The sequence below is a fragment of the Fringilla coelebs genome (assembly GCF_963513975.1).
Source record: "Fringilla coelebs genome assembly, chromosome: 20".
Taxonomy (NCBI): domain Eukaryota; kingdom Metazoa; phylum Chordata; class Aves; order Passeriformes; family Fringillidae; genus Fringilla; species Fringilla coelebs.
In genome coordinates this window covers 127,201-149,681 of record NC_140046.1, presented here as the reverse complement: position 1 = coordinate 149,681, position 22,481 = coordinate 127,201, and the positions used below count along the sequence as shown (strand labels likewise).

The following is a 22,481-nucleotide window of genomic DNA, read 5'->3' as shown; positions in this document are numbered from 1 at the left end:
ACACCCCCCCCATAAAAAAAAAAACAAAACAACACAAAGAAAACCCAACCTCAACAAAAAAAGCTACAACCACACAACTCACAAAAGAAAACACCAAACCCCAAATCAAAACCGGACCTGAAAAGCTGAAGGAAAAAATTCAGCAGGCAAATGAGGAAATAAGAAAGTCCAGAAAGGATTAAAGAAGAACAAAGCATAATGGGGACACTTGTTTAGTGGAGGGTGAAACCAATGCCCCGAATTTGCACAAAGTAGTTTAATTATAAATTTTCCTATTGCAGTATGCTCATCCAGTGTTCCTGAGACAGTTCCTGAGCCCAAATGCACACAACTGCCCAGCAACACACAGCTCTGCCCACGTTCCATTCAGCACAGCTACCCTGAACCCCCTTTGCCCTCACACACCTCTCGACTGACCTTGATCCTCGACTGAACTGCTCCGAAGTTCAAAGCCTGGCAAAGAACTCAGTTCCCTCGCAGTGCCTGGCTCACGTCCTCAGTTCCCCTTCCCTAGGAAGGGTCTCTCAGCCTCCTCAGCACAGTTTCTTTTTAAATGTGTGACTAAATACTGCAGGAGGCGGCTCGAACTGCACGGAAGGCAAACAAACTGGCTGCTATGGGAACTACAGCAGCTACCTTGCTAGCACCTTGGTGCTGCGGCACCGGGTGGAGGAGGCACGGCACACACAAGTCTGTGGTGCTTCATTTCCCCTACTTCCTGTTAAGATTTATCGGGGAAAAAACCCACGTGTTTGCTGTACATTATTTTTTTCATAGTTCTCAGAGCTGTGGGCAGTAATTCTCAATTGATTTGTTCTAGAAATGCATAAAGATTGTGAAACAAATGAGAGGCATATTAAGTATCCAGCTATCCAAAATGCCAGTCATAAAATATCCTTAGTAGCATGCTCTATCTTTATGTCAACAATATTCTTTCCTGGGAGAAAATATTCTGGGAGCCAGACAGAAGAGATGAAGGAGATCAAGAGCTTGACATCAGACGGTACAATTGTCTCCCCTCCGTATAGCTCTGCTATAGTTTAGATAGAGCAGAATTTCTCAGAGTGAAACCTGACAATGTTCCAAAAGATCACAAAATGATAAAGAAGTAACATTACTCAAAAAGAAGCTGAGCAGAGATAACGTCATGTTTCTGAAAACGTGCTCAGTCACCTTGAAAGCTGAGGAAACTCCCATGGTGGTTTTCCACGACGGTATTGTGAGACCAGTGGGACTTCACGCTGGTTTGTTCTGAAAACCCAGTATCTCATGCTGTCCAGCCTCAGATTGTACCGACACTGTCACAAATTAAAGCTACAAACCACACATCCATCCATCAACGTCAGCCACCGTAAAAGACAATTTCCTTTCAAACTTTCAGCATTAATATGAAATTTACAACCGATCCCGCAATATGAACTTCACGATAAAAGAAAGCTTTAGTTTTACCTCAGATGGTTTTCTCTACCGACTCACAGGGCTAGAAAACGGCTCCACGGCCGCCGGGGCTGCGCGCACCGGACGGCGGCAGCGCGCGCCCCCCGCCCGCCGCGCCCGCGCTCACGAACCGCCGCGGGCGGGGAGGGCGGCGGAGGCACCGCCCGTGCGCCCTTCCACACCGCGGGTAAGCGCCCAAGTACGGCCGGATGGAAAACGAAGGCCTCTTCTGCACAGCAGTAGGGGTAAGCTAACACCTTGCTTAGCACGTTCCATTGCAACGCCTTAAAAAGGATTTTACAAAGGAGCGGTTCCTCACATTGTGAATATTGTCTGGATGTAGAAAATAGAGTCACTGTTTGTGAAATGGCCAAGTCCTCGGTCTGGAAACATCTCACGTTTTCTGTGGAAAAGTCTAACCAACCAGCATTAATGAGACTAGATCTAAATTAAGTATGTTGCCATATTCCTTGTTGGGTGCATGAAAAATACCATAAATAGTCTTATTTGTCAGAGAATCAATCAGCAGAACTGCTGCCACTGTGTTGAAGTAGGAGAATTCTTTAGGTTGAGCTCACACTGCAACATCATTAACTGCTTTCTTTCAATGTTGCTGAAATCGCAAAGCAGACTAACGTAATAGGTCTGAACAGTCGTGTTCCACTAGAGTCCAAAATAATCCATGAAGAAAGGCTGAGAGGGCTGGGGCTGTTCAGCCTCCAGCAGGCTCATCAGAGAGCTTCCGGCAGCCTTTCAGCATAGTCTTAAAAAGTAGATGATGTCTCTGCTGACATTATCTTGAAAATACTGCACAGAACAAACTGATTTAGCCTTTAAAAGTAGGATCAAGTTGCCAATAAACAACCGTAGATATACTTTTAGATATAATACAGAAACATTAGAACAGTTAAGAAACAGTCCATTTGTGTAAAATATATACTACACCAACTTAATAGATTGTTCTTTTATCATTCATACTAAACACAGTCATATATATACACACATTCTCCACATTAAAAAAAAATTCTGAAAAATCAATTGTGGGCATACATTATATACTTTAATTTCAATTTAATAATACAATCAAATAGTCGAGGTTATTCATATAGAGCAGACCTCTTAATGCACAAAGCTGTAAGTTTTTCTGAAAGTATGTCATAGCACTATCTCCCTAAACCCTTACACACAAACTATCAATAGATCAATTCAGCTTAGTCTTCAACTTTCCTGCAAACAGGTGGCTGGTAAGTCCCAGAAAGCTTTACGATCACCTCTCTGAAGTGGGAAGACTTTAGAAAACCTGTACAAATACCTTGTGGATAGCTGCAAAAACAAGCTAAATTACAGAAATTATGTAGATTCACCCTGTCGAATTAGCAATAATTTTACAGTCTAAAAGTTCCTTTATCTAATTATATGCTAGTAGGCCTAAATTGGCCAAGCACTTACCTGCATCTTCAGCACTCACATCATACAGTAAAATAATCGACGGCCTCAAACTGTGAAGGAATGCGATGTATTAAGCCAGTATTGCCCCTCTTGTGGTAGTCATGGTGGACCTTGGCTCTGCTACTCAATAAAAAGTGTTCTACTGTCAGAATGTAAATAGGTGTATTGTGTGTGCCAGTTTCGGACAGATTTCTCCTCACGCTTAACCAAAACTCCTCCAAAACATGAGTACAATGTGTTTATCCTTACAGTGCATTTAGTAGAGCTATGGGCACACCCTTACTCCTCAGAATTATAATGATTCAAGACAAAGTAAAAAACTGAAGGCAATGGCATTTATATGCTATTTATATGAAGCGGTTGCTTCATTCATGGTTTTTAAGTACACTAGACTAGAAAGGGAGACTGAAGTAAAATCATATTTCAAATGCAGTTGAACTTACGTACTCTTTTAACTGAAATTCAGAGCACACAGAATCATAACTGGAACAAAAATCTTTACTTAAAAAGCTCTGTGTTGTTTTCACTGATTTTACTTGGTTATCTGTCACATCATTCTAAAAAGATGCAATAAATCTGAAGAATGCTTGACATATTTTATTATAAATGGTCATCAATACAGAAGCAAATTAATCTTTCTAAATATCTACAAAAAGCACAAGGGCAGGTTAAAAACCATTTTCTAGCGTGAGCAGATGATTTGCGGCTTTCAGTTTTTTTCCTTCTATAAGCCTGTTCTTAGAGAAGAAATAATTTTAGAAGGCTTTTTTTAGTCGAGTAAATCTGCAATAATCTAACTGTACTGTGGTTTTAATAGTAATTTAACTGAAAACTGAAACTAGTGCAAGGCTTTGAAATTATTTCAAAACTCCCATATCTTTCATATATATTTCTTGTGTACTGTTCATTTGCCTCAGAATCAGCATCTGTACTGAACAAGTTGTAAAGAGCTCACTCTAGTCCACACTGAAGAGCTGCTCTCCCCCTGAGTCCAAGTAAAAGGACATTACAGGCTTGTTTCTATTACAACTGTTCAAAGGACTTTGTACCTTGCTAGCTCCTACCTTTCCTGCAATCCTAAATCATGCAAGCACACGATCTCAGACACCAGCTGTTACTAGTCTTATCAAGAAATTAGTCCAGGACTGCCAGTAGAGGCATTAGCAATCCTCTCAGCAAATACTATTAGATTTGACCATTACAGACAAATGCCATTATGTAATCTGTCACTACACTCATCAGACAAGAGGTTATGCTCTCTTATATGATTTAAGAGAACAAAACAATGCCTGTTTGATCTGTGTGTGTGTATGCGAGAGTGGAGGGGTAGGGTTGATGGAGAGGCATGATTGCCCTAATGGCTGAGTACTCTAGGTCATTATTTGCCAAACAGAATTTTCCTTGTCCATCTGCTATTTCTTTTATACTACCTTCAACAGAGAAGTGAAACTGAAGGTGCTATCTTCTGGAGTTTTACCTGCATTTTAAGATGGAACACCTTTATAGCAGAATGCATAAAATGCACTGCATAAAATTGTCCCTAACCTTACAGACAGGAGAAGTACATTTGCTTCCTGTGATCTTTAAATGTAAAAATCCTAAAAATCCAATCTACTAATAGCACCGAAATGACAATATTTGCTTTTGCCAATGTCTTTTTGTCTTTTTCAATCCTATTTCCATATTACTGACATGGCGATGTGATCAACACTTCAGGACACTGCTCAGCAATACTTCAGTCAGCCAGCTACACAGCTGAATGTAAGCAAAGGGACAGTACAAAGCAAAAAATAATACTGTGTTCCATTTGCAAAATGTCAGTCTTCCTATTAGCATGCTGTACTTGACCCTTCTGGCTGGGGAGGTGTCGACGGTTTTATTCAAAACATCGTAGATGACTGTACAGAGACTGGACATAGGTGAAGACACACATGGGATCTGGCTTGTGACCCATCACCATCATGTCTTCCACTTCTATGAGACGGTCACAGTGAGCCATTTTCCTGTATTAACAATAAAACAGATACAACAAGTCAAGAGTTACATAACTGCTTCCAGAATTCATTTGATGCTCTGATTTGAGCACCATTGAAACATCTAAGAAATCCTGAGGTTTATTGGCAGCATTTCATTTCACAATGAACTGAGCAGGGTCAGGCTGGACGTTGTTATTTTTATGACCACAGAATATTCCTGTTCTTTCTGTCTCTTGCTTTATACTGGGATTTGATCTAAAGCCCCAGATGGGTGGTGCTTTTTTCACTATCCTTCACATTCTTAATGTAGCCCAATCTCACACTACTCTTCCCAGGTCTCAGTTCTTGGTTAATATATAGGGAGTTCCAAAAGAATGGAAAAGCTCAGGAGGAGATGAGATGTGCTGATGAAGGCCCATGTGGCTGTGAATTGTTTGTTCTCTACCACCTCCGTATCTTCAAGATGTGAGTGATCTGGACCAGCAGAAAAGAACAGATCTGCAGAGGCTTAAGATGAAAAATCAACGGGGCAGGGATCAATTTTATCAGCATAGCTAGTACTGGGGTGAACAACAATAGCTGAGAAAATAGCCTTTACTGACACTCAAATAAAACAGTTTAAAGGTAATCATAGCTATGAATAGTAATTTCTGTAATTTTCTCTCACCTAATGTTTCTTAGTGTTGTGCTTATGGTGTCTTTTGTTCTCTCCTAAACTTACTGTTTATATAAACTGAGGTAGAAGAACACTGCAGCTTTCCTTTGAGAGTTGTAGATAGTTTTTTAGAGATCAATCACCTAAAAGTTTTACAGAATCTCCTTCAACTCACTGACAAGCAATAAAAAGTTTTTATATATACATACAAATGTACTTATAAAAATACTTGTATTTCCCAAATGAATTCCTTTGCTAGAGCTGTAAATAAGGAGAAACAACATTATGTCAAGAAATGTGAAAGTTTTTTTCTGAATGGGCAATGGCAAATCCAGTTCTTTAAGTTACCTCATTAGCCATGTGTTCTTACCGCCTGTTATCGTTTGGAAAAAGTGTACCAAACCCAGCTGCATACCACATGGAGAGGTCTTACCCCAAGAATCATGTTGATATCAGCTCAAAAATGTTACTATCTCTGACTGGCAGGTTCACATTCACAATGACTTTAACAAATAAGTTAGCATTTAATTACCTGCTATACAGCATAAAAAAGAATCTGGATAATGTGACTGAGGGTATTAGCTCTGCCTGTTTTCAGAAATGCAGTTACCTGGCTGAGATACTGAGAAGCTCTCAGCCTTGATCTGTACTTACACTGAATTCAACCTTTGTTCTTTTTCAAGCAAAACAAGGTACAGTTAGAGATGAAGTCTCCCACATGTTCTCTGCAGAGCTGTATTATCTTTTTTGGCATGATACATGCAAGCTAGTAATGCTGATGCCTTAAGTTTTAGCTTTCATATGATCCAGATTCTGTACTGCATTAGTATATCAGTCTGAACTTCATATAAAGTGTTAGCAAGTTCTCCTCACAGTTTAGTCAGACAAAACAATCCTCTCCCAGCCCGAGAACAAGGACACCGTTGCAGCTTCAGGCCCAACAAGTATAAACAGCAGTGAATTGAGGAGAGCAGTCTGGGAGGATGGGGCTTCATAATCTGAAGGTGTAATTGGACAATTAACCCCAATATGTAAAAGGACCAAAACTTACAAAAGTGTAAAACATTTGATCCATTGTCCATCTTGGGTGTAGCCTTGGCCAGGCTCTTGTGCTGTCCAAGGTGCATCCTTTGAAGGCCTTTTTACTAAATACCTACTTTATTCCTTTAACACTGTCTAGCCTCTGTTCTAGGTAGCCTCCCAAGACATCCATAGAGAATCAAAAAGAATAATAATGAAACTCTTCACTGCTGCTCAGGTGCATTAGACTTGAATTGGAAGCACTTCACAGACCGCTAATGTACTCACTCAGCCGTTGTGAAGGCCAGCTCAAAGTTCTCCTTGCGGTTAGCTGGGTCAAGCTTATTATAATCAAAAGCTTCAGGAAAGAAAGAATGCACAAGAGCACAGAATGCCATTCCATCATTCCAGCTTGAGGAGAAGTTCTGGAGATCAATGTGCTGTCATCATGAAAAAAATTCACGTTAATGCAGCACAGGGGAACAAATAAGAGCAGCTGGTTTTCTTCAATGCAGTTTTCTATCATTCTTTCCCATCAGCAAAAGCACAGACTTTATTTTTTTCTTCCCATCTTTGTATGTCTATTTCATTGTTGACATTCTGGGAAAAAACGGCACTAAAAAGCAATAAAAGCTCTTTGCCTGAAAAATAAAAGCTCTTTGCCTGAAATATCCAGATGCAAAGCATAGTCAAGGTCCCCGATCCAAAGCCCATCGAAAATACTGTGAAGAATTTCCTCAACACCAGTGAGCACTGGAGCAGGCCAGATGCACCAGCTCAGTATCTGTGGAAACTAAGGACACTGCTTGTATATAACCATAATCACCCTATGGAGGATTTAAAATTGAAGAACAGTTCATTTTGTAAATAACAGTAGATAAAGACTATGCTTGCTTGCTTTGCTCAATTCAGTATCTGTTTACACACAGATAGGTAGAAACATAAGAAAAATCATACCTACTGCACAACCTGATTCTCAAAACAAATTCTTATTGTTACTTTCAAATGTCACAGTGAAAAGAAACATATTTGTGGTCTTGCCTCATGCTGCTTTCCCATCATATAAAATTCCAGCCCCAGCTTTTCTGATGAGCAATTAACCATAATTTTAATTAGTTCTGCTTATTTATACTATAATCTACAGTTTAGCAATAATTATGCACATTTGGTAATGTTGAAAAACATACTGAACACATGCAAAAAAATCACTAGAAAAAAATTTTCTATATTTCTTTGACAGTTGCAGTTTAAGGCCAGGTGAAACGAGTAAAATCTCAACTGCTGTATTCTTATAGTGACACTGATGCTACCTCATAAAAATTCTCACAGCATGATTCAAACTCAACGATTTATTACAAATTCATTTGTCAAATACTAAGAGAGTACTTGGGTCTGCATGTAGCAAAATGGCCATAGCCTCCATGTATTCAGAACTTGTCATGTATAATGTGAATAAAAAATTACAGCCTGCAACTAAGAAAAAAAAGTCTGAGCGTATACTGAAAGTTTTATCCATAAGCACAAAAATGTCGGCTTTTAGAAAAACTAATGCATTGCTTTCATAGACATACAGAATCTCATTCATGCAGTCACTGACAGTCTTGAATTACTGCCTATGCAAACCATATTCATGTTACCCACACAAAAATGGATGACCTTGAGGAAGTTAACTCATTCTCTAGCATATTTTACATTCATCCTTTGAGCACAGAATTTGAAAATTCTCTTGAAACAAAAAAGAAAGAGATGAAAACACTAGCATATCTTTACCTTGTATCCTATGGTTTTTGAGCGACACCAGTCTAACAGAATTTGTTTAATGCTGCTAGCGCTGGCAACCCCAAAACTCAGTGACCTCTTCAGCTTAGCTCTGGATTCTCCTTTTCCTCTGGAAAATTAACAGAGACCAGATTAAATTACATTCTAGAAAAACTTAAACCTATTTGTCAGGAACACGTATACAACTTTGCTCAGGTCAGCCCCTGTCCAGGTGATATTTGAGAAACATATTGCTGAAACCTTGACTTGTTGGTCCTGTAAGAAAAACTTAGTTTTTATTAAATAAAAGCCAGAATTCCAATTCCAAGCCCTCTTTAAATCATATTCCCATCAAGAAGTGTCCATATTTTGATCCTTAATGAATGGCAACAGAAAGTCGCTATATTTGCAGTCTCCTATAATGATGGAGAAGGCAGTTTTCACAGAACTCTTCCCTGATGAAAGGGAACCTGCTGCTTCAGCTGAACAACTCCAAAGTCAGAGGATTCTGTAGCTGTGAATTTCCAAGCTTGGTCTGTAAGTCAGTGAAACTTTAGGCGCCTCATATTGTCCCTTAGCTCCAAATCCTACACAGAGAGAGTTCTCCCACCCAGCTGTACTCTGCTGGTAATAACTGACAAATTAGTTTCCCATTAACAAACTGTTCTGGAGACAAGGACTGAGACGTACTTTCCATCCTCGCGTTCAAGTTTTTCCAAAAGCGCTCTCCTGGCCTGCGTTCCTGAAGTCCGTGGGAGCGTCTGAGACCGCACCAATTCTCGCCTCCTTTCAACTGGGCGATGCACAGTAGGAGGAGGTGAGCGAGAGCTGGGGGTCACCTCACCGTAACTGTCGAGGGCACTGGAGAAACATAACGTGAAAAGTATGTGGTAAATGAAAGAGTAACTCTCTGCAGTGACAAGAGAAGCCTAAAGGTTCAACTGTTGTCGCTAAACCTTCCAAAAGATCCATTTCAAGAGGACCTGCACAAGTCAAAAGCAATGTTAATAGAACTAAAATTATTATTGACACACAACGGCACTAAAGTATTGAAGCCCTTAAGGTACTGTTACAAATAAGACACAGCTGTACAAGCCACAAGCAATTTGGAGCATTTAGAACAACAATTAAAAACCTTCAAGAAAAAAAAGACAAAAAAAAAGTTGTGGCCACACAGGAGCACTAAATCCCATCAATTTCCAACTTCAGGGTTCTTGGAGGTTGTGATATTTATAAAATGAAACTTGAAGAATAAATCAGGAAGTACTTTTGAAATTTTTACTTGTAGCACACAAAATTCTGACCTTCTGACAGTATTGCTTTACTGACTGCAAGCTGTATATGTGATTGATATTCTAATTGGTGTTTGTTTGAGCCATATACTGCTTCATTGGCATTAATGAAGCAAGCCAGACATTGCATTCGGAATTATTCCATATCACAGAGATGGGGAAACAGGCCAAGAACAATGACATCAGTGTCACACATTAATTTCTGGTACAGATGGAGGTCAGGTATGACACCAAGTTCTCTAGGGTGCTCCTGTATCAGGACTCAAATACTGATGTTGGAGCTGCCTCGGAGGAAATGTAATGCCTAATATGGGATTGTTTTCAAGGTAGATAGAAGCCTAATTTAAGAGATGTAAACTTTCTTCTCTCCAATTCTTTTCTTGATGGATATTTTGCATGCTAAGCATGTCTGGATATGTCAGGAATAATTGAGATACCATGTAATCCTCTACTAAGCAACTGCAACTCTTGAATTAATCATGAATGTGTAGTAGTCCTCAGCAAGGCATTTATCTACAAATTAAAGTCTAGACTAGCCAAACTAAGGATATTTGCTGGCAATCATATGTTGATTTCCAAAAATAAACCCAAAGTACTAATTTCAACACAGATTAGTATATTTAAAACTGTTTTCAAAGGATCTAACAACTTCCTCCTCCTAACAAAAAGCCACCACTATTAAGCACTGATAATCGTACTGATTAAAACAATGTGGAAATCCACAGTTAGGTCTACTTGAAAGTGCCCTGTAAAATTTTGTCCTTTCTCATCTCTGTTCCACTTAGCCCAGAGGAAAGCTCACAGCCTTTAACACGCTTAAAATATAGCACCAGTGACTCATTTGTTCTTTGGTGCACGGGTGGGGGAGCCTGAAGAAGCACCCCCCCACTACAAAAGGAGCTAAAAGTGCTAAGGGTATCCAAAGCTGTAATCACAGGCGTGATGTTGATGTACAGCCTACTAGATGCCTCGTGAAAAGAAAGGTGTGAGGATTAACCATGATATGGCCCTGAGACAGGAATCAGAGGCACAAAAGAGCAAGTCATGCAGGGGGTTTAGGGGGAACGAGTGATCCTCAAACTAGACATATAGCATGATAGATACAGCAGGTTGCTGATTTCCCATGAGAAGTACAATCAATAAATAACCTGGTATGTTTCACCTGAGAACATTCAGGGTATGTATATAAGCACTGCTGTGTTGAATAAAATTGCTACGTACAGTACATCACTAGGATGGTTTTAGTACGGATAGTGTGATTATTCCAGTAGTCATTGACATTGATTGGTTATTTGCTGAAAGTAGAAGTGTGGTTAAGAGGAATATGCCCATTTACATGTTGATGGACATAGCACATACATTACATACATTAATGTAATTTATTGTATGTACATACATACATTAAATGAACTACCTATGTTAATGTAAGAGATTATGGGGCAAGTAGATTAATGTACTTAATGTAGATTAATCCAATGCTTAAAACACCATCTGGGACTCACCTGTTTTCCAAGTCAGCAGAACACCTGTCCCTTGAGACTACATTGACCACAATGGCCTAACAAAATGTCATGAAAAATGCATACCTTTCACCAGTTTTGGCTCCACTATGCAGGTCATAGTTCACAGTTGAGACAGGCTTGGTGACAGAAGTAGCATTCTCTACATAAAACCAGAAAAGATGCATTAGTGCAGAAACTTTCCTCATGTGCTTTCAAATAGAAACTTTCCTCATGCACTTTCCTGATGGATAGACACGCATTGATTTTTACTCAGATACTGTAAAGCTGCAGGCCTCTGACTTCCATAAGAGCTAACAAGTTGGGGAAGGATTTTACCCCAGCAGTTCAATTCCTCTGTAAAACTGCAGCAAGGGTAGTGTAGGCATACCAGAAAGGACTCTGAGAGGATGTCTTTGATAAAACTGCAGTTGGAAGGTCAGATCACTTCAGGCCCTCAGACGAGGGCACACTGCCACTGACATTTCAGTTAAAGGAAGAAGTGGTGCTTGCAGAAGTCATTCTAGCAGACAAACCCTGGGGAGTTTAATGTAATTGAGTACATAATTTAAGTGATCTCATTGCCACCAGGAAGACATTTTATTTTGTAAAGTAGAACAGACTCAAAGTTGCAAATGTGGCTTAAAATCAAATTTGCATCTTCCTCCCTCCACCTCTGAGGTTCTATCTTATGTGCTTTGCCTCTTAGGGCTCAGCTCTGGACTCCAGCTATGCTCTATAATTGCAAAACAGTGGAGTGTCTTGCCCACTTTTAACGTACCAAAGCCAAAACTAGTTGCATAAACCAGCAACTGATTTCTTGAAAGCTCGTTCTATACACAAAGGCCTGCCATCTTAGAAGCAGTCCAACCTGATCACTGTCTTACTCTCTTAAAATGCAGAATTCTCCCCTCTTCTTACAGAAGTGATCCAGATCAACTACACTTCTCATGTAAAACACACTGGTAGATGCCAGCATACAGGTGTGACAAATTTGTGACCACTAACAATTGCCAGATATTTATGCCAATCTCAGATGTTTTCACATGAGGAGGAATGTAAACCTTATTCTGGAAGGGTTACATATTTTGCTAAACAAACCAACACTTGAGACCACTGTGAAATACCAGTACATTGTGCAGACAGTAACAACTTGGTGACAGCAATCAGAGGTACTTTTGGAGAGAGCTCAACTCATCTATTTCAACTTAAATCAGAAATCCTTAAAGCATTTTGTCCTTTGCCACATTATGTTACAAAGGAGACACCTTACTTTTATCTTGCCCAAAGTAACTTGCTTCAGTATGTGTGGGTGGGCACACCACTTTCCAACTGCCTTGTGTGCAGTCACAGTTTTCACTTGATCAGCTGAAATCTTCACTGCTCCAGCTCTCTGCGTGCCTCACTTTTCTGGCACCTGTGGTTTCCACTACAGAGATTGCCTAACAGTACACATGTACATCACTGTGCAAATAAGGGTAAGTACCCCTCACTTTGAACTGATTGAGAATCTGATGGAGTAGAACAAGTGTTCGTGATTCTATGAGTCTGCATACATACTTGTTAGCAATATTAGTATTACTGTGTACCTACAAGTGAAAACAACATGCTCAGATCTGAATCCCCCAAAGAGCCAAGAATCACTCTCAATTTTTGTTGCATAAGGGCATGCAGATAGGAACCCTCACCTCCAGGGACAGATGAATCCATTGTTCTCATTGTAATTGAATTCCAGTCCTTCACTGTATCAGCACAAACAAAGACAAAGGAAGTGTTTGCTACATTTTTAGTTCTAGTGAAATAAAAATTGAAAGAATAATCTGCAAATAATCCCTATCTCTTGCTAGCAATCCCATTCCAGTCTCCTTCTGTAATTTCTGACCCATATATATAGTCCAATTTGTAAGTGTCACAGCCAAGGATGAATGGCTTCCATGTGAATTTTTTTAAAAACTCATTTTCAATATAACTAAGGTTCTGCAATCATTGACATGTGTGTATGTTTCAGACTGCTGTCAGTCATTCCTTCTTCCAAAAGACTATTGGAACTTGCTGGCCAAACACCTGCCTAACTTCACACAGGACCTCCAGTCCTGAAACACTAAAAATGTCCACAAATTTCATGAGAAGAGCTGGGCATGCTTAAGAGATTCAGTAACTTACTGAATTCAGTAACTGTCCTGTAAGATACGCTTCACTAAAAACTCAAATACCTTAGGCACAAAAATTCTCTGCAGATGTGACATTACAGCTGAAAGCTCGAGCTAGAACCCACAGTATTCCAAAACGGAAAGTCCCACAATGGGATATAGAGCCATAGAAGCAAGGTTTCATAATGACCACTAGGTCACAGGACAATACTCATAGCACCAGTTGAAGAAGGAAATGGGATGCAACTTCAGCAAGTCATTTTTCTCTTTTACCTGGCTGGTTGGAAGATTTTACTCCCATTTTATTTGCGCTCTTTCCCTGTCCCAGCAGGCAAGAAGATGTATTAGTTGCTCCTGTTGGACAGATGTTCTCTCCTGAAAACTTCTCAGATGTCCTGGTTACTGCAGTAACGGGAAGGTGGGGCATCTGTAAGGCGACTGCAGGAGCATGGGCTTCGGGGGACAAAGATTCTGACATCTGAAAACAGGTCAGTTCACGGGAGACTTTTGCCTGACCTGAATAAAAAATGGGAGAGAGGAAGTAAATTTGTTTGCAGTTTGTAACAAAGCTACAAACCAATGTTCATGCAACAACTTCATTTCACAGGTCATCGGACTTACTCCTCTTTGAAACATTATACCATTTACATAGCAGAAACAACCCTAGCCCAAGTGACCCTTGCAGTGATCACAGTTACTCTATGTGAATCTCAGCACAAGCAATGTCTTCAGATCATTTATATACTAGCATTTGCATTTGGTGAGCTTCTCTTCCTCTGCGCAGCCCTCATTCGCAATCTCCTGCCCCGGTTAAGGAAGCAGCATTTTTGTTCATGGTTTTATGAAACACTTTATGATTCTCTCCAAAGCGGAGATGGCAAGTCCTTCCTCCCCTGAAGGATGACAGAAGCAGATGGGTGACTTGCAACATGTTTTGGGATGCAAGACTACAACGGTACCCACAATAGAAGGTCTTATCGCTCATGTCTCAAGTTAATGCAGGAGTAATAGCCTCCAATCTATGAAACACTGTAGTACATGCTTAATAGTAAAGCCCAAGTTTAGAAATTAAGCTCCTAGTTATGAAATAAAGTACTGGTGCCACCGGACAATATCCATCCTGAAACTATAGTAGATTCTAACCCTTCCAAAATGTGAGTCCTACTCTATGACTGCCAAGATCAGGTGTTTTACAAGCAGAGCTGCTTCATTTCATGCCCTGTTCCTACCTGATGACGAAGATCGATGCCCATTTTCAATGATGGAAGAACTAAAAACTCTTCTAAACTCAGGTTTCTGGTGGTCATCCAGGTCTACACTCTGTCAGAACAGAAAAGAGACATGACAGCTAAATTTCAAACAGCAGCAAAAGTGAGAAGACTATCCAGAAACACCTGCCAAGAACAGGTCTTCCTCGTGCAAGTGACCACAAAATAAGAAAGGAACAATTATCTAACCCCAGGAGCTGAGCCTGCAAATGAAGCATTTGGCAATGCATAACTTAAATCAATCTTGACACATGTATCCTTAACGGACCCCAAGCACCTAGGAGGTGTTATCTTTCGTTAGATAAAAGTATTACCATCCACTGCAATGGTGATAAACAGAAGACTTGCTGTAACAGTGAAGAAATTGATTGAGATTGCATGGAATAATGCTGTGCATTTTTTTTTATTTGCTACAGAAAGAAAATATAGTATAAAAACATATTGTACAGGCATTACAAAGTAAATTCAATCCTAGGACGCTACAGCTATTTTATAATCTGTAACATCTGAAAGGATAGCTTTTTTTCTGGCAAAAGCATAAATTGTCCTCATAATGGCTGTCAATATAATTCCAGAAAAATCAGCCAGGAATATTTTTGTGGATTTAGTAGGAGGTTGTGGGGTTTTTTGAGGGGGTTTGTTTGTTTTTTTGTTTGTGTTTTTTGCCTGGTTGGGCTTGGGTTTTTTGGGGGGTGAAGGGGCATGTTAAATGGTGAGGAACTATGTGATTTTTGGCTGCATAACTAAAGGAAGAAGAAATTGCTTCACAGATACATGATTACTGCAGCTAAGTTCCCAAGAAGAAGCAGCAGCTACAAGTAGTAGAGAGAAATTCCCCAACACACAGTCCACCAAAATGCTCATTGATTGCATAGTTATATCCGGATGTTTTAATTTCTGGGAGAAACCGCCTATTTTGAAACTTTTGAAAAAGGTACTGTGCATGAATAAACTCAGTTATCACTAGCTGCCAGGATTGCGAAAATTACAAATTAAACAAATACTAATTACAGAAAGCATGCAGAAGCAGGGGTTCGGAACCTTTATTGCTGCATTTAGTGCAATTGAGATCCCAGTCAACAATTACTGCCCAAATCCAGAACTGAAATGTAAAGCATAGGTAATGCAGCTCCCTAGAATGTACCCATGATACACAGTTAGAACTGTTCAGCCATTCATGTCAGCGATTATGACCTGAATGTGAAGAATGCCTGTGTAGGCTGTAAACATGAATCTACTTTTATAGCTGGGGAGGTGTGGGTGAGTAAAATCATCAAATTACATGATTGTTGCAAAGGTCACGAGTAGCATTCTACACACTGAACTGGCTTTCTAATGCAATCTCAAGTGCTGTGTTACCTCATTTTATGCAACCTGACTGCTACAGTTTGGCTAAAGTGCCAAAGAAGAAACTGATACCAGGCTGGAGGATGGGGAAGAAGGCCCATGTGCTGACAGAACAGTGGGAGGATCTGAGATCAGATTCTGATGTGCATTTAGTAGTGTCAGACAGAAGTACTTTCAAAATTCACTTTGGAGATGACAAGCTTCTGACAAACTCATGTGTTTAGCAATACTACTTCTGTCAGTGCTGGTTACATAGATTATAAATAGCAGAGGGATAACTACACATATCTGTTCTTAATAATAAGAAGTACACATTTGTACAACTCATGTGACAACAACAAGATGAAGAACTGATGAAATTGAAGAAAAGAAAGTTTACACTAATATTTTGGATGCCTTATCCAAAGCTGGCTTGTAGAGCTAATCTCTGTGTAGCTCAAAGGTCTCCATGTAATGGAGGTTGATAATACTTTCCATAGTTATAGGGCTGCTGGAATTCCTCCTTTGCTGCAAAGAAGTTACACTTTGGAGATTCTTAACTGGAAGCTGCAATTATCGCAAGCCAGTAGTAAAAATTCAATGCATTCAGAAAAAATAAGCACCAGTTCACAAGACTACAAAAAAAAAAAAAAAAGAAAAAAGAAATACAATTGGTGTTTCCTTGCTGAACCTCTAAGATGCATGTCTGTTATGTCTCTTCAAGATTTTGTCTGCAATAAGGTCAAATTCTACAAGTATGACAGACACAAATGACAGATTTCAGTCATTCAACGTCATTCATAAAACCACCAACTAACACAAGGGTCACAATACAAATCACTGGTTCTAGAAATGCTGTTTATCTAGAAGTACATCCCATTCTCAAATATGATAGGTGAAATTGTTGCTTCACTTTGATGAACAGTAATATTGCCACTGACTGCCACAAAGGCAAAGTTCCACACTCTGTTCCTTGCATATATAGAGGTCACTGAGATATCAGATACTGGGAACAATGAAATTTTGAGGAAATGGAAACAAGCCAGCTAGATATCAGCAAGAAGTGTACCACATTTACCCCTTAATTCTACTACTAGAAAGCCATTGCCGACAAGACAAGTATTCTCTATCTGTAACTGACCCACCTATGTGAAGAAAAAGCCTCTAACCATGAACATATTAGAAAAGCTATTGCACTGAAGAAAAACAATAGGAGTACTGGATATAAACAGATAGGAGGGAACAATTCCCTCTTAGCAGCTTCAGCAGGTGCCTGTGGCTATTCCACAGTGAATTAAAACAAACAACAACAAAAATTATCTAGATAAGGATCAAGGCAACCACGAAATGTCACCATTCCAAAAGGACACTTGCTGGAAGCATAAGAGAATAATAAAGAAGTTAAACCAACAGACTTCCTTTATCAAACACAGGAGTTAAGATAGATTGGAAATAGAGTATGTAATGCTGTATTAATCATGTAATCTCCCTGTCATTATAGAACCATAGAACGGTTTGAATTGGAAGGGATCATAAAGATCATCTTGTTTCAACACCTTGACATGCATGAGATCACGTTGCTCAGGAGCCCATCCAACCTGGCCACAAAGACTGATAGGGACGGGGCATCCACAGCTTCCCTGGGCACCCTTCACCACCCTTTGAGTGAATGGTTTCTTCCTAACATCTAATCTAAACCTACCCCCTTTCAATGGTTTAAAACCATTGCTCCTTGTCCTGTTGCTATCTGCCCGTAAAAAAACAAGCGCATCACCCTCCTTTTTGTAAGCCCCCTAAAGTATCTGAAGACTGCAATGAGGTTTCCCTGAAGTCCTCTCTTCTCCAGGCTGAATAACCCCAGCTCTCTCAGCCCATCTTTGCTGGAAATACTTAGGTCATTATATAGACCCAAGTCATGTCTTATGCAGTTACTCACAGGCTGCCTAAGTGCTGGGTGCCATCAGGTCCCATTGGTCCCATCAGGTGCCCTGATGAGGGAGAGATCCCAATGGGTAGTAATACTTGTTCAGACCTTCACAGGTGGTCATAGCCAGCTATCTATCTCTTTGAACACTGCAGGCAGATTCTCTGCAGCTGTCCATCCACGTTATACAGAAACTTTCCTGACAGTTTTAAAACAGGACACCCTTAAAGTACTTTTAGTCCTCCCTCTAAACAAAGGCATCATGCTTAATCACAAAAACTATGGAAATATTGTAAGTTATGAAGCTCTTGCCAAAATGTAAAATCAGACCAACAAAAGAAAGATCAAAACTCTTCCTTTGTAAATGCTCAGTAGCGCAGGCATGGCTCCAGGATCCGGATCTTTGAAACTACCTCTTCAAGTATCCCCTATTTTCCACCTTTGTGAAAGCAGCTCTCAAGACTCTGGTGTGGTTAAGGGAGGTGAGTTGAAGTCTGGTATCAAAATAACAGAAAGACTCACCTCCAAATCAGAGCGGCTAACAGCCAATTAAAATTCCACCAAAACCAGCATTTAGACTGCTCTATATCAGCTTTCAAGGACATCACAGCAGAAATTGCCCAGATTAGAATTAAAAGGAGATTTGTGTCCTTGCTTCTGAACTATGCTTGGAATTCCCTGGATTCTTTTTTTTCCAAATGAAATTACCATGAAAAATAATTAGCAATATTAGAAAATAATGGCTCAAGTACCTAAGATGCTCAGAATCTCTGGTGTCCAATTAATGCTGCATCGACTGTACAGTAAAAAGGAATTCAACCAATAAATCTTTTCAGGAGCAAAAGAGCACATCTTGATTTGCTACTACTTCCAGGTCAGTATTATTTGCTTCTTGTGTCTTGCATTATAGAAGTATTTACTAAGACAGAAGCGTCACCAGTTTTATTATAGGTGCTCGCGTATCTGAAAACATACACAGTGCCATTTATGGAATTCTGTTTCAAATGCTTTGGTCATATAACCGGAAATTGGAATCAACTGAAGGAACAGTGTTCATTACAGAGATTTTGAGCAACCGTCCCAGCAACCAAGTGTTGGTCTTTCGCCATTTGTGTGCAGCCACATCAGAACCTGACCCACAAACTCATGTTTTCACCGCACAGATTTGGCGTATATAGCTGTAGCTGTACCTCCCATACTTCTCAGTACTGAAATTCCCTTTCGGTCAGCTCTGCTAACTTGGGAACTTCTCCAACCTAAATTGTTGGGAGGGCACTGAAGAACAATCAGCACTTAAGTGATCTTCCTCGAACCCCCAAAGCAAAGCAGGAAGGTTCCCAACCAAACAAAAGCTCATACTGTGCTTTAATGCAGACTGATACCTAAAGCTGGATATTGGCTGAAACATTGATGCAAGACTTTCACAGACTGTGAAGTGCACACCAGAGTGTAGACAGTGGTGATGGAGCGAGTGAAATGGAGTGAGGGACCACAATCCCTTGTCCCTTTTGTGCCACTCATCTTATTTCAATTCCTTGCAATACAAGCAAGTGTGGATAGCTCCGCAGAACAAAAAGAAAGCAGTCTGGAAGTTGTAGGGATGCTGTTTACCTTTGTCACATGGGGGAAAGGCAGCAGTTGCTAGAATGTATCAAACAGCTGTTTTACCTTTCCATTTGCCCAGAGGTAGGAAGCCAAATGATTCCATTCACAGGTCAGTAGGAATGAAGAGGGCTAGAATGCAATACAGACTGCTCATTCCCACCAATTCTAGTAAATTTAACTTCCAAGCTTTTCTTCTTTAACCCCAGGCCTAGGTAGACCACAGACCAGTTTTTTAACGCTCCAACAGTCTTAAAACCCTCTTAAGACATGCTTAACCAAGAGGATGTGAAACAGGTTGTCATCTGTGAAAGCCAAGACTCTAGTATCTCAGTTTTATGTGACCAAATCACAGTGTACTGATTGGCTGTGCTCATCTGGTGTCAAGGGTGGCACAGGAGCTCCCAACTCTTATCACAGAGACAGACACAGAAAAAGAATTACACAAAACATCTCGGTAACAGATGAGCTTTCCACTACTGGGATTTCTGTACACCAAGTTACAGTGCTCCATTACACTGCAGAAAGTTTTATCACTGGGAGGGATGACTATGTTTGTGCAAGTTTAGGTCATGGAAACCAGGACAGCTTGTGTCAACCTCTCAGGGATGAGCTGCAGCAGACAGGGACAGTGGCTGGACAGCAAAACTGACTCACTGTGGGATGTTATCTAATGGAAACCACTGCATGCTACATGCTAAGCAATTCCCCTTTGCAAGCTTGCCAGCTGGCAAACAGCATTGCTGGCACGCAGATCCCCCAGAATCCAGTCCAAAAAGGATACAAAAATATTTGCGTACACACGTACATTGATAGCTTAGACTGCCCCATCTCCTCTTATTTCTAACCACAGGGAACTGACAGGTTGCTACCACTCTAACCAAGATCCCAGTCTGACCAAAGAGGGCCATAATCAGGTATATCTCCAGATGGTATCACAGCCAAGACCATTTCTCAGAGCACCTCCCAAAATACCACTGACCCCGCGCCGCAAAATAGGAACCCCGTGTACCTAAACATTATCCCGTGCCAACGCAATCTGGTAACACCCGTCAGGCATCCCTTCATGCACGCCCTTGGCCCTCCCTCCTTTAGTCTCCCTGGCCGCTTACTTGGCTCCGGCCAGCGACGGGTAGCTTGGCATGACCCGAGAACGCGCCGTCGGCCGAACCTTGCGCCGGCGAGCCGGGCCCCACGACCTGAGGGCTCTCCGCCGCCTCGTTCACCCACTCCTGCGGCAGCCCCGCCGACCTGCCCAGGGCCTCCACCTGCCGAGACAGGCGCTCCAGCTGTACCCGGAGGCGCCGGTTCTCCTGCTGCAGCTCGGAGACAGCGTGTGCCAGGGGGCTGGCGAGGCGCAGCACCTCCTCCACCTGCCGGCCTACTCCTTGCTTGAACAGCTGGATGTCCACATGGATCTCCCGGACGGCGCCCCGCAGAGTGTCCTCGTAGCGTTCCAGGCCGTCGCAGACAGTCTGCGCCTCCCGACTGTTCAAATCCTCGATCTCGCCGGCCATGATGTCCGCGCACCGCAGGCTGCGCGGGCAGGGACGCAGGAAGGTCGGGAGCGGCTATCGCAGACGCCGGACCGTCTCCCCCGCTCGCCGCCGCCTCTCCTCTTTGAGACCTCCCCGTGCCTCCCGGCGGCCCCTAGCCCAGCCCTAAGCCCGGCCCCCGGCGCCGCCGGGCATGGCCCGTTCTGCAAAGACGAGGGGGCTCGGCGGGGCGCAGGCCGCGTCCGGGGCAGCCGCTGCACAGAAGCGGCGCGGGTGGTGCGGGTGGTGCGGCTGCTCGGTCTGCCCCAGTCAGCGCACACTCCTTCTAAAGGGGGAGAGGGAATTTCGAGAGGCAATGGTGGAACAAGCAGGGGGAAGGGGCGGGACCACGGGATCGTTCACAGCTGCCCCGGGACTTCAGGGCCCGAGAGGGCCGGGCGCGATGGGCTGCGGGCGGCGCCGCGGAAGCGAGACGGCTGTAATCGGGCGGCAGCGCCGGTGTGCGGCAAAGAAGTGAGAGATGTGAGTCGGGAAGGAATCGGAGAGAGACAGAACGAGGGGAGGAGGGGTTAGTACCAGGTCTTTCCCGGGTTGCTTGGACGATGACGATATGAAAGTATGTACAGGTTGTCTCTTTAGCGGGGAACACGGAGGAGAAGGGAGGCGAGAACGGTCTTTGAGGGCATAGAGACGGAAATGCACGCATATGCACCCTTAGACAAACTGCCAAATTTCTGCGCTTTCATGGGCAGAAACTTGTTACCTGCATGTTCACACTTACACGTTTCCCAGAGTAGGCTGCAATTCCATGGGCATTCGTAACGAGCTGCCAAGTCGTCCAGCAGATCCAATCTGTGTGCATGGTGGATGCGACACATTTCTGTCAAGCTAACCAGAGCCACGATGCAGAACCCTTTCAGGCGTATTCTTTACTGCAGCACAAGATAAAAAAGCCTCACAGAAAAAGGGAATTTGAGAAATATTTTATGCAAATTTGCACCATCAGGTAGCCTGTACATGTCAGCACTTTATGTCAGGTAGCTATAACTTCTTTGGTACAATGTAACAGTTGTCAATAGTAGCCTACTTGCAGCAGCATGTAGCTAAGCCTGTAAATCTGGAATGTGCAGGGAAAGTTGGCATTTTGCCCCAGTCAGTATGTGTAAAACTCTAAACCAATAATAACAGAATTCAATTACCATTAGCTCACAGGCAATTTCTTAACATATGCAACCTTATCTAAAAACAATATGTGTGTGTGCGCGTGTGGTTATTACTGTTGATAGCTCATAGCTATTAGCTAATGGTACTAATAGTGTAATTCTTTGGAAAATACTCTTCTCTAGTAAATATTTCCACTTTTACAATTTCTTAATTGCTAAAGAAAACTTCTACTTTTTCACAGAACAATTATCTAGTAGACATTTTAGTTTTCTTACAAAAGGTGTTTTGAAAGAAAATTTCCAACCTATTCTCAGCTGGGTCTAGCAGAGCTAAGCAAATCAAATTGTTTGGCTGTTTACAGACTCAGCAAGCATAGAGTAATCACAAACCACCAGTGTTCTTAAAACTGCCCCTCATTCATGCTTTTAGAGCAATTTACAGTACAGGTGAGGATACCAACATTTA

General features: G+C 41.6%; 1 protein-coding gene across 3 annotated transcripts; it reads right to left on the bottom strand.

The window, feature by feature from the left end:
* Positions 1-2,483: 2,483 nt before the first annotated feature.
* On the bottom strand, positions 2,484-22,275 carry SMTNL2 (smoothelin like 2). Of its 3 annotated transcripts, XM_084219064.1 has the most exons (9): positions 20,469-21,235; positions 14,466-14,556; positions 13,510-13,752; positions 12,775-12,828; positions 11,174-11,249; positions 8,986-9,156; positions 8,308-8,425; positions 6,826-6,977; positions 2,484-4,889 (listed from the first exon to the last, which is right to left on the bottom strand). In XM_084219064.1, exons 1-9 carry the CDS (start codon positions 20,871-20,873, stop codon positions 4,763-4,765), a joined length of 1,437 nt encoding a protein of 478 aa, XP_084075190.1. In that variant the 5' UTR covers positions 20,874-21,235; the 3' UTR covers positions 2,484-4,762. The 3 variants fall into 3 exon arrangements, with proteins under 3 accessions (XP_084075190.1, XP_084075192.1, XP_084075191.1); XM_084219066.1 differs by lacking the exon at positions 6,826-6,977 and having other exon boundaries at positions 20,469-22,275; XM_084219065.1 differs by lacking the exon at positions 12,775-12,828 and having other exon boundaries at positions 20,469-22,274.
* Positions 22,276-22,481: the final 206 nt, after the last annotated feature.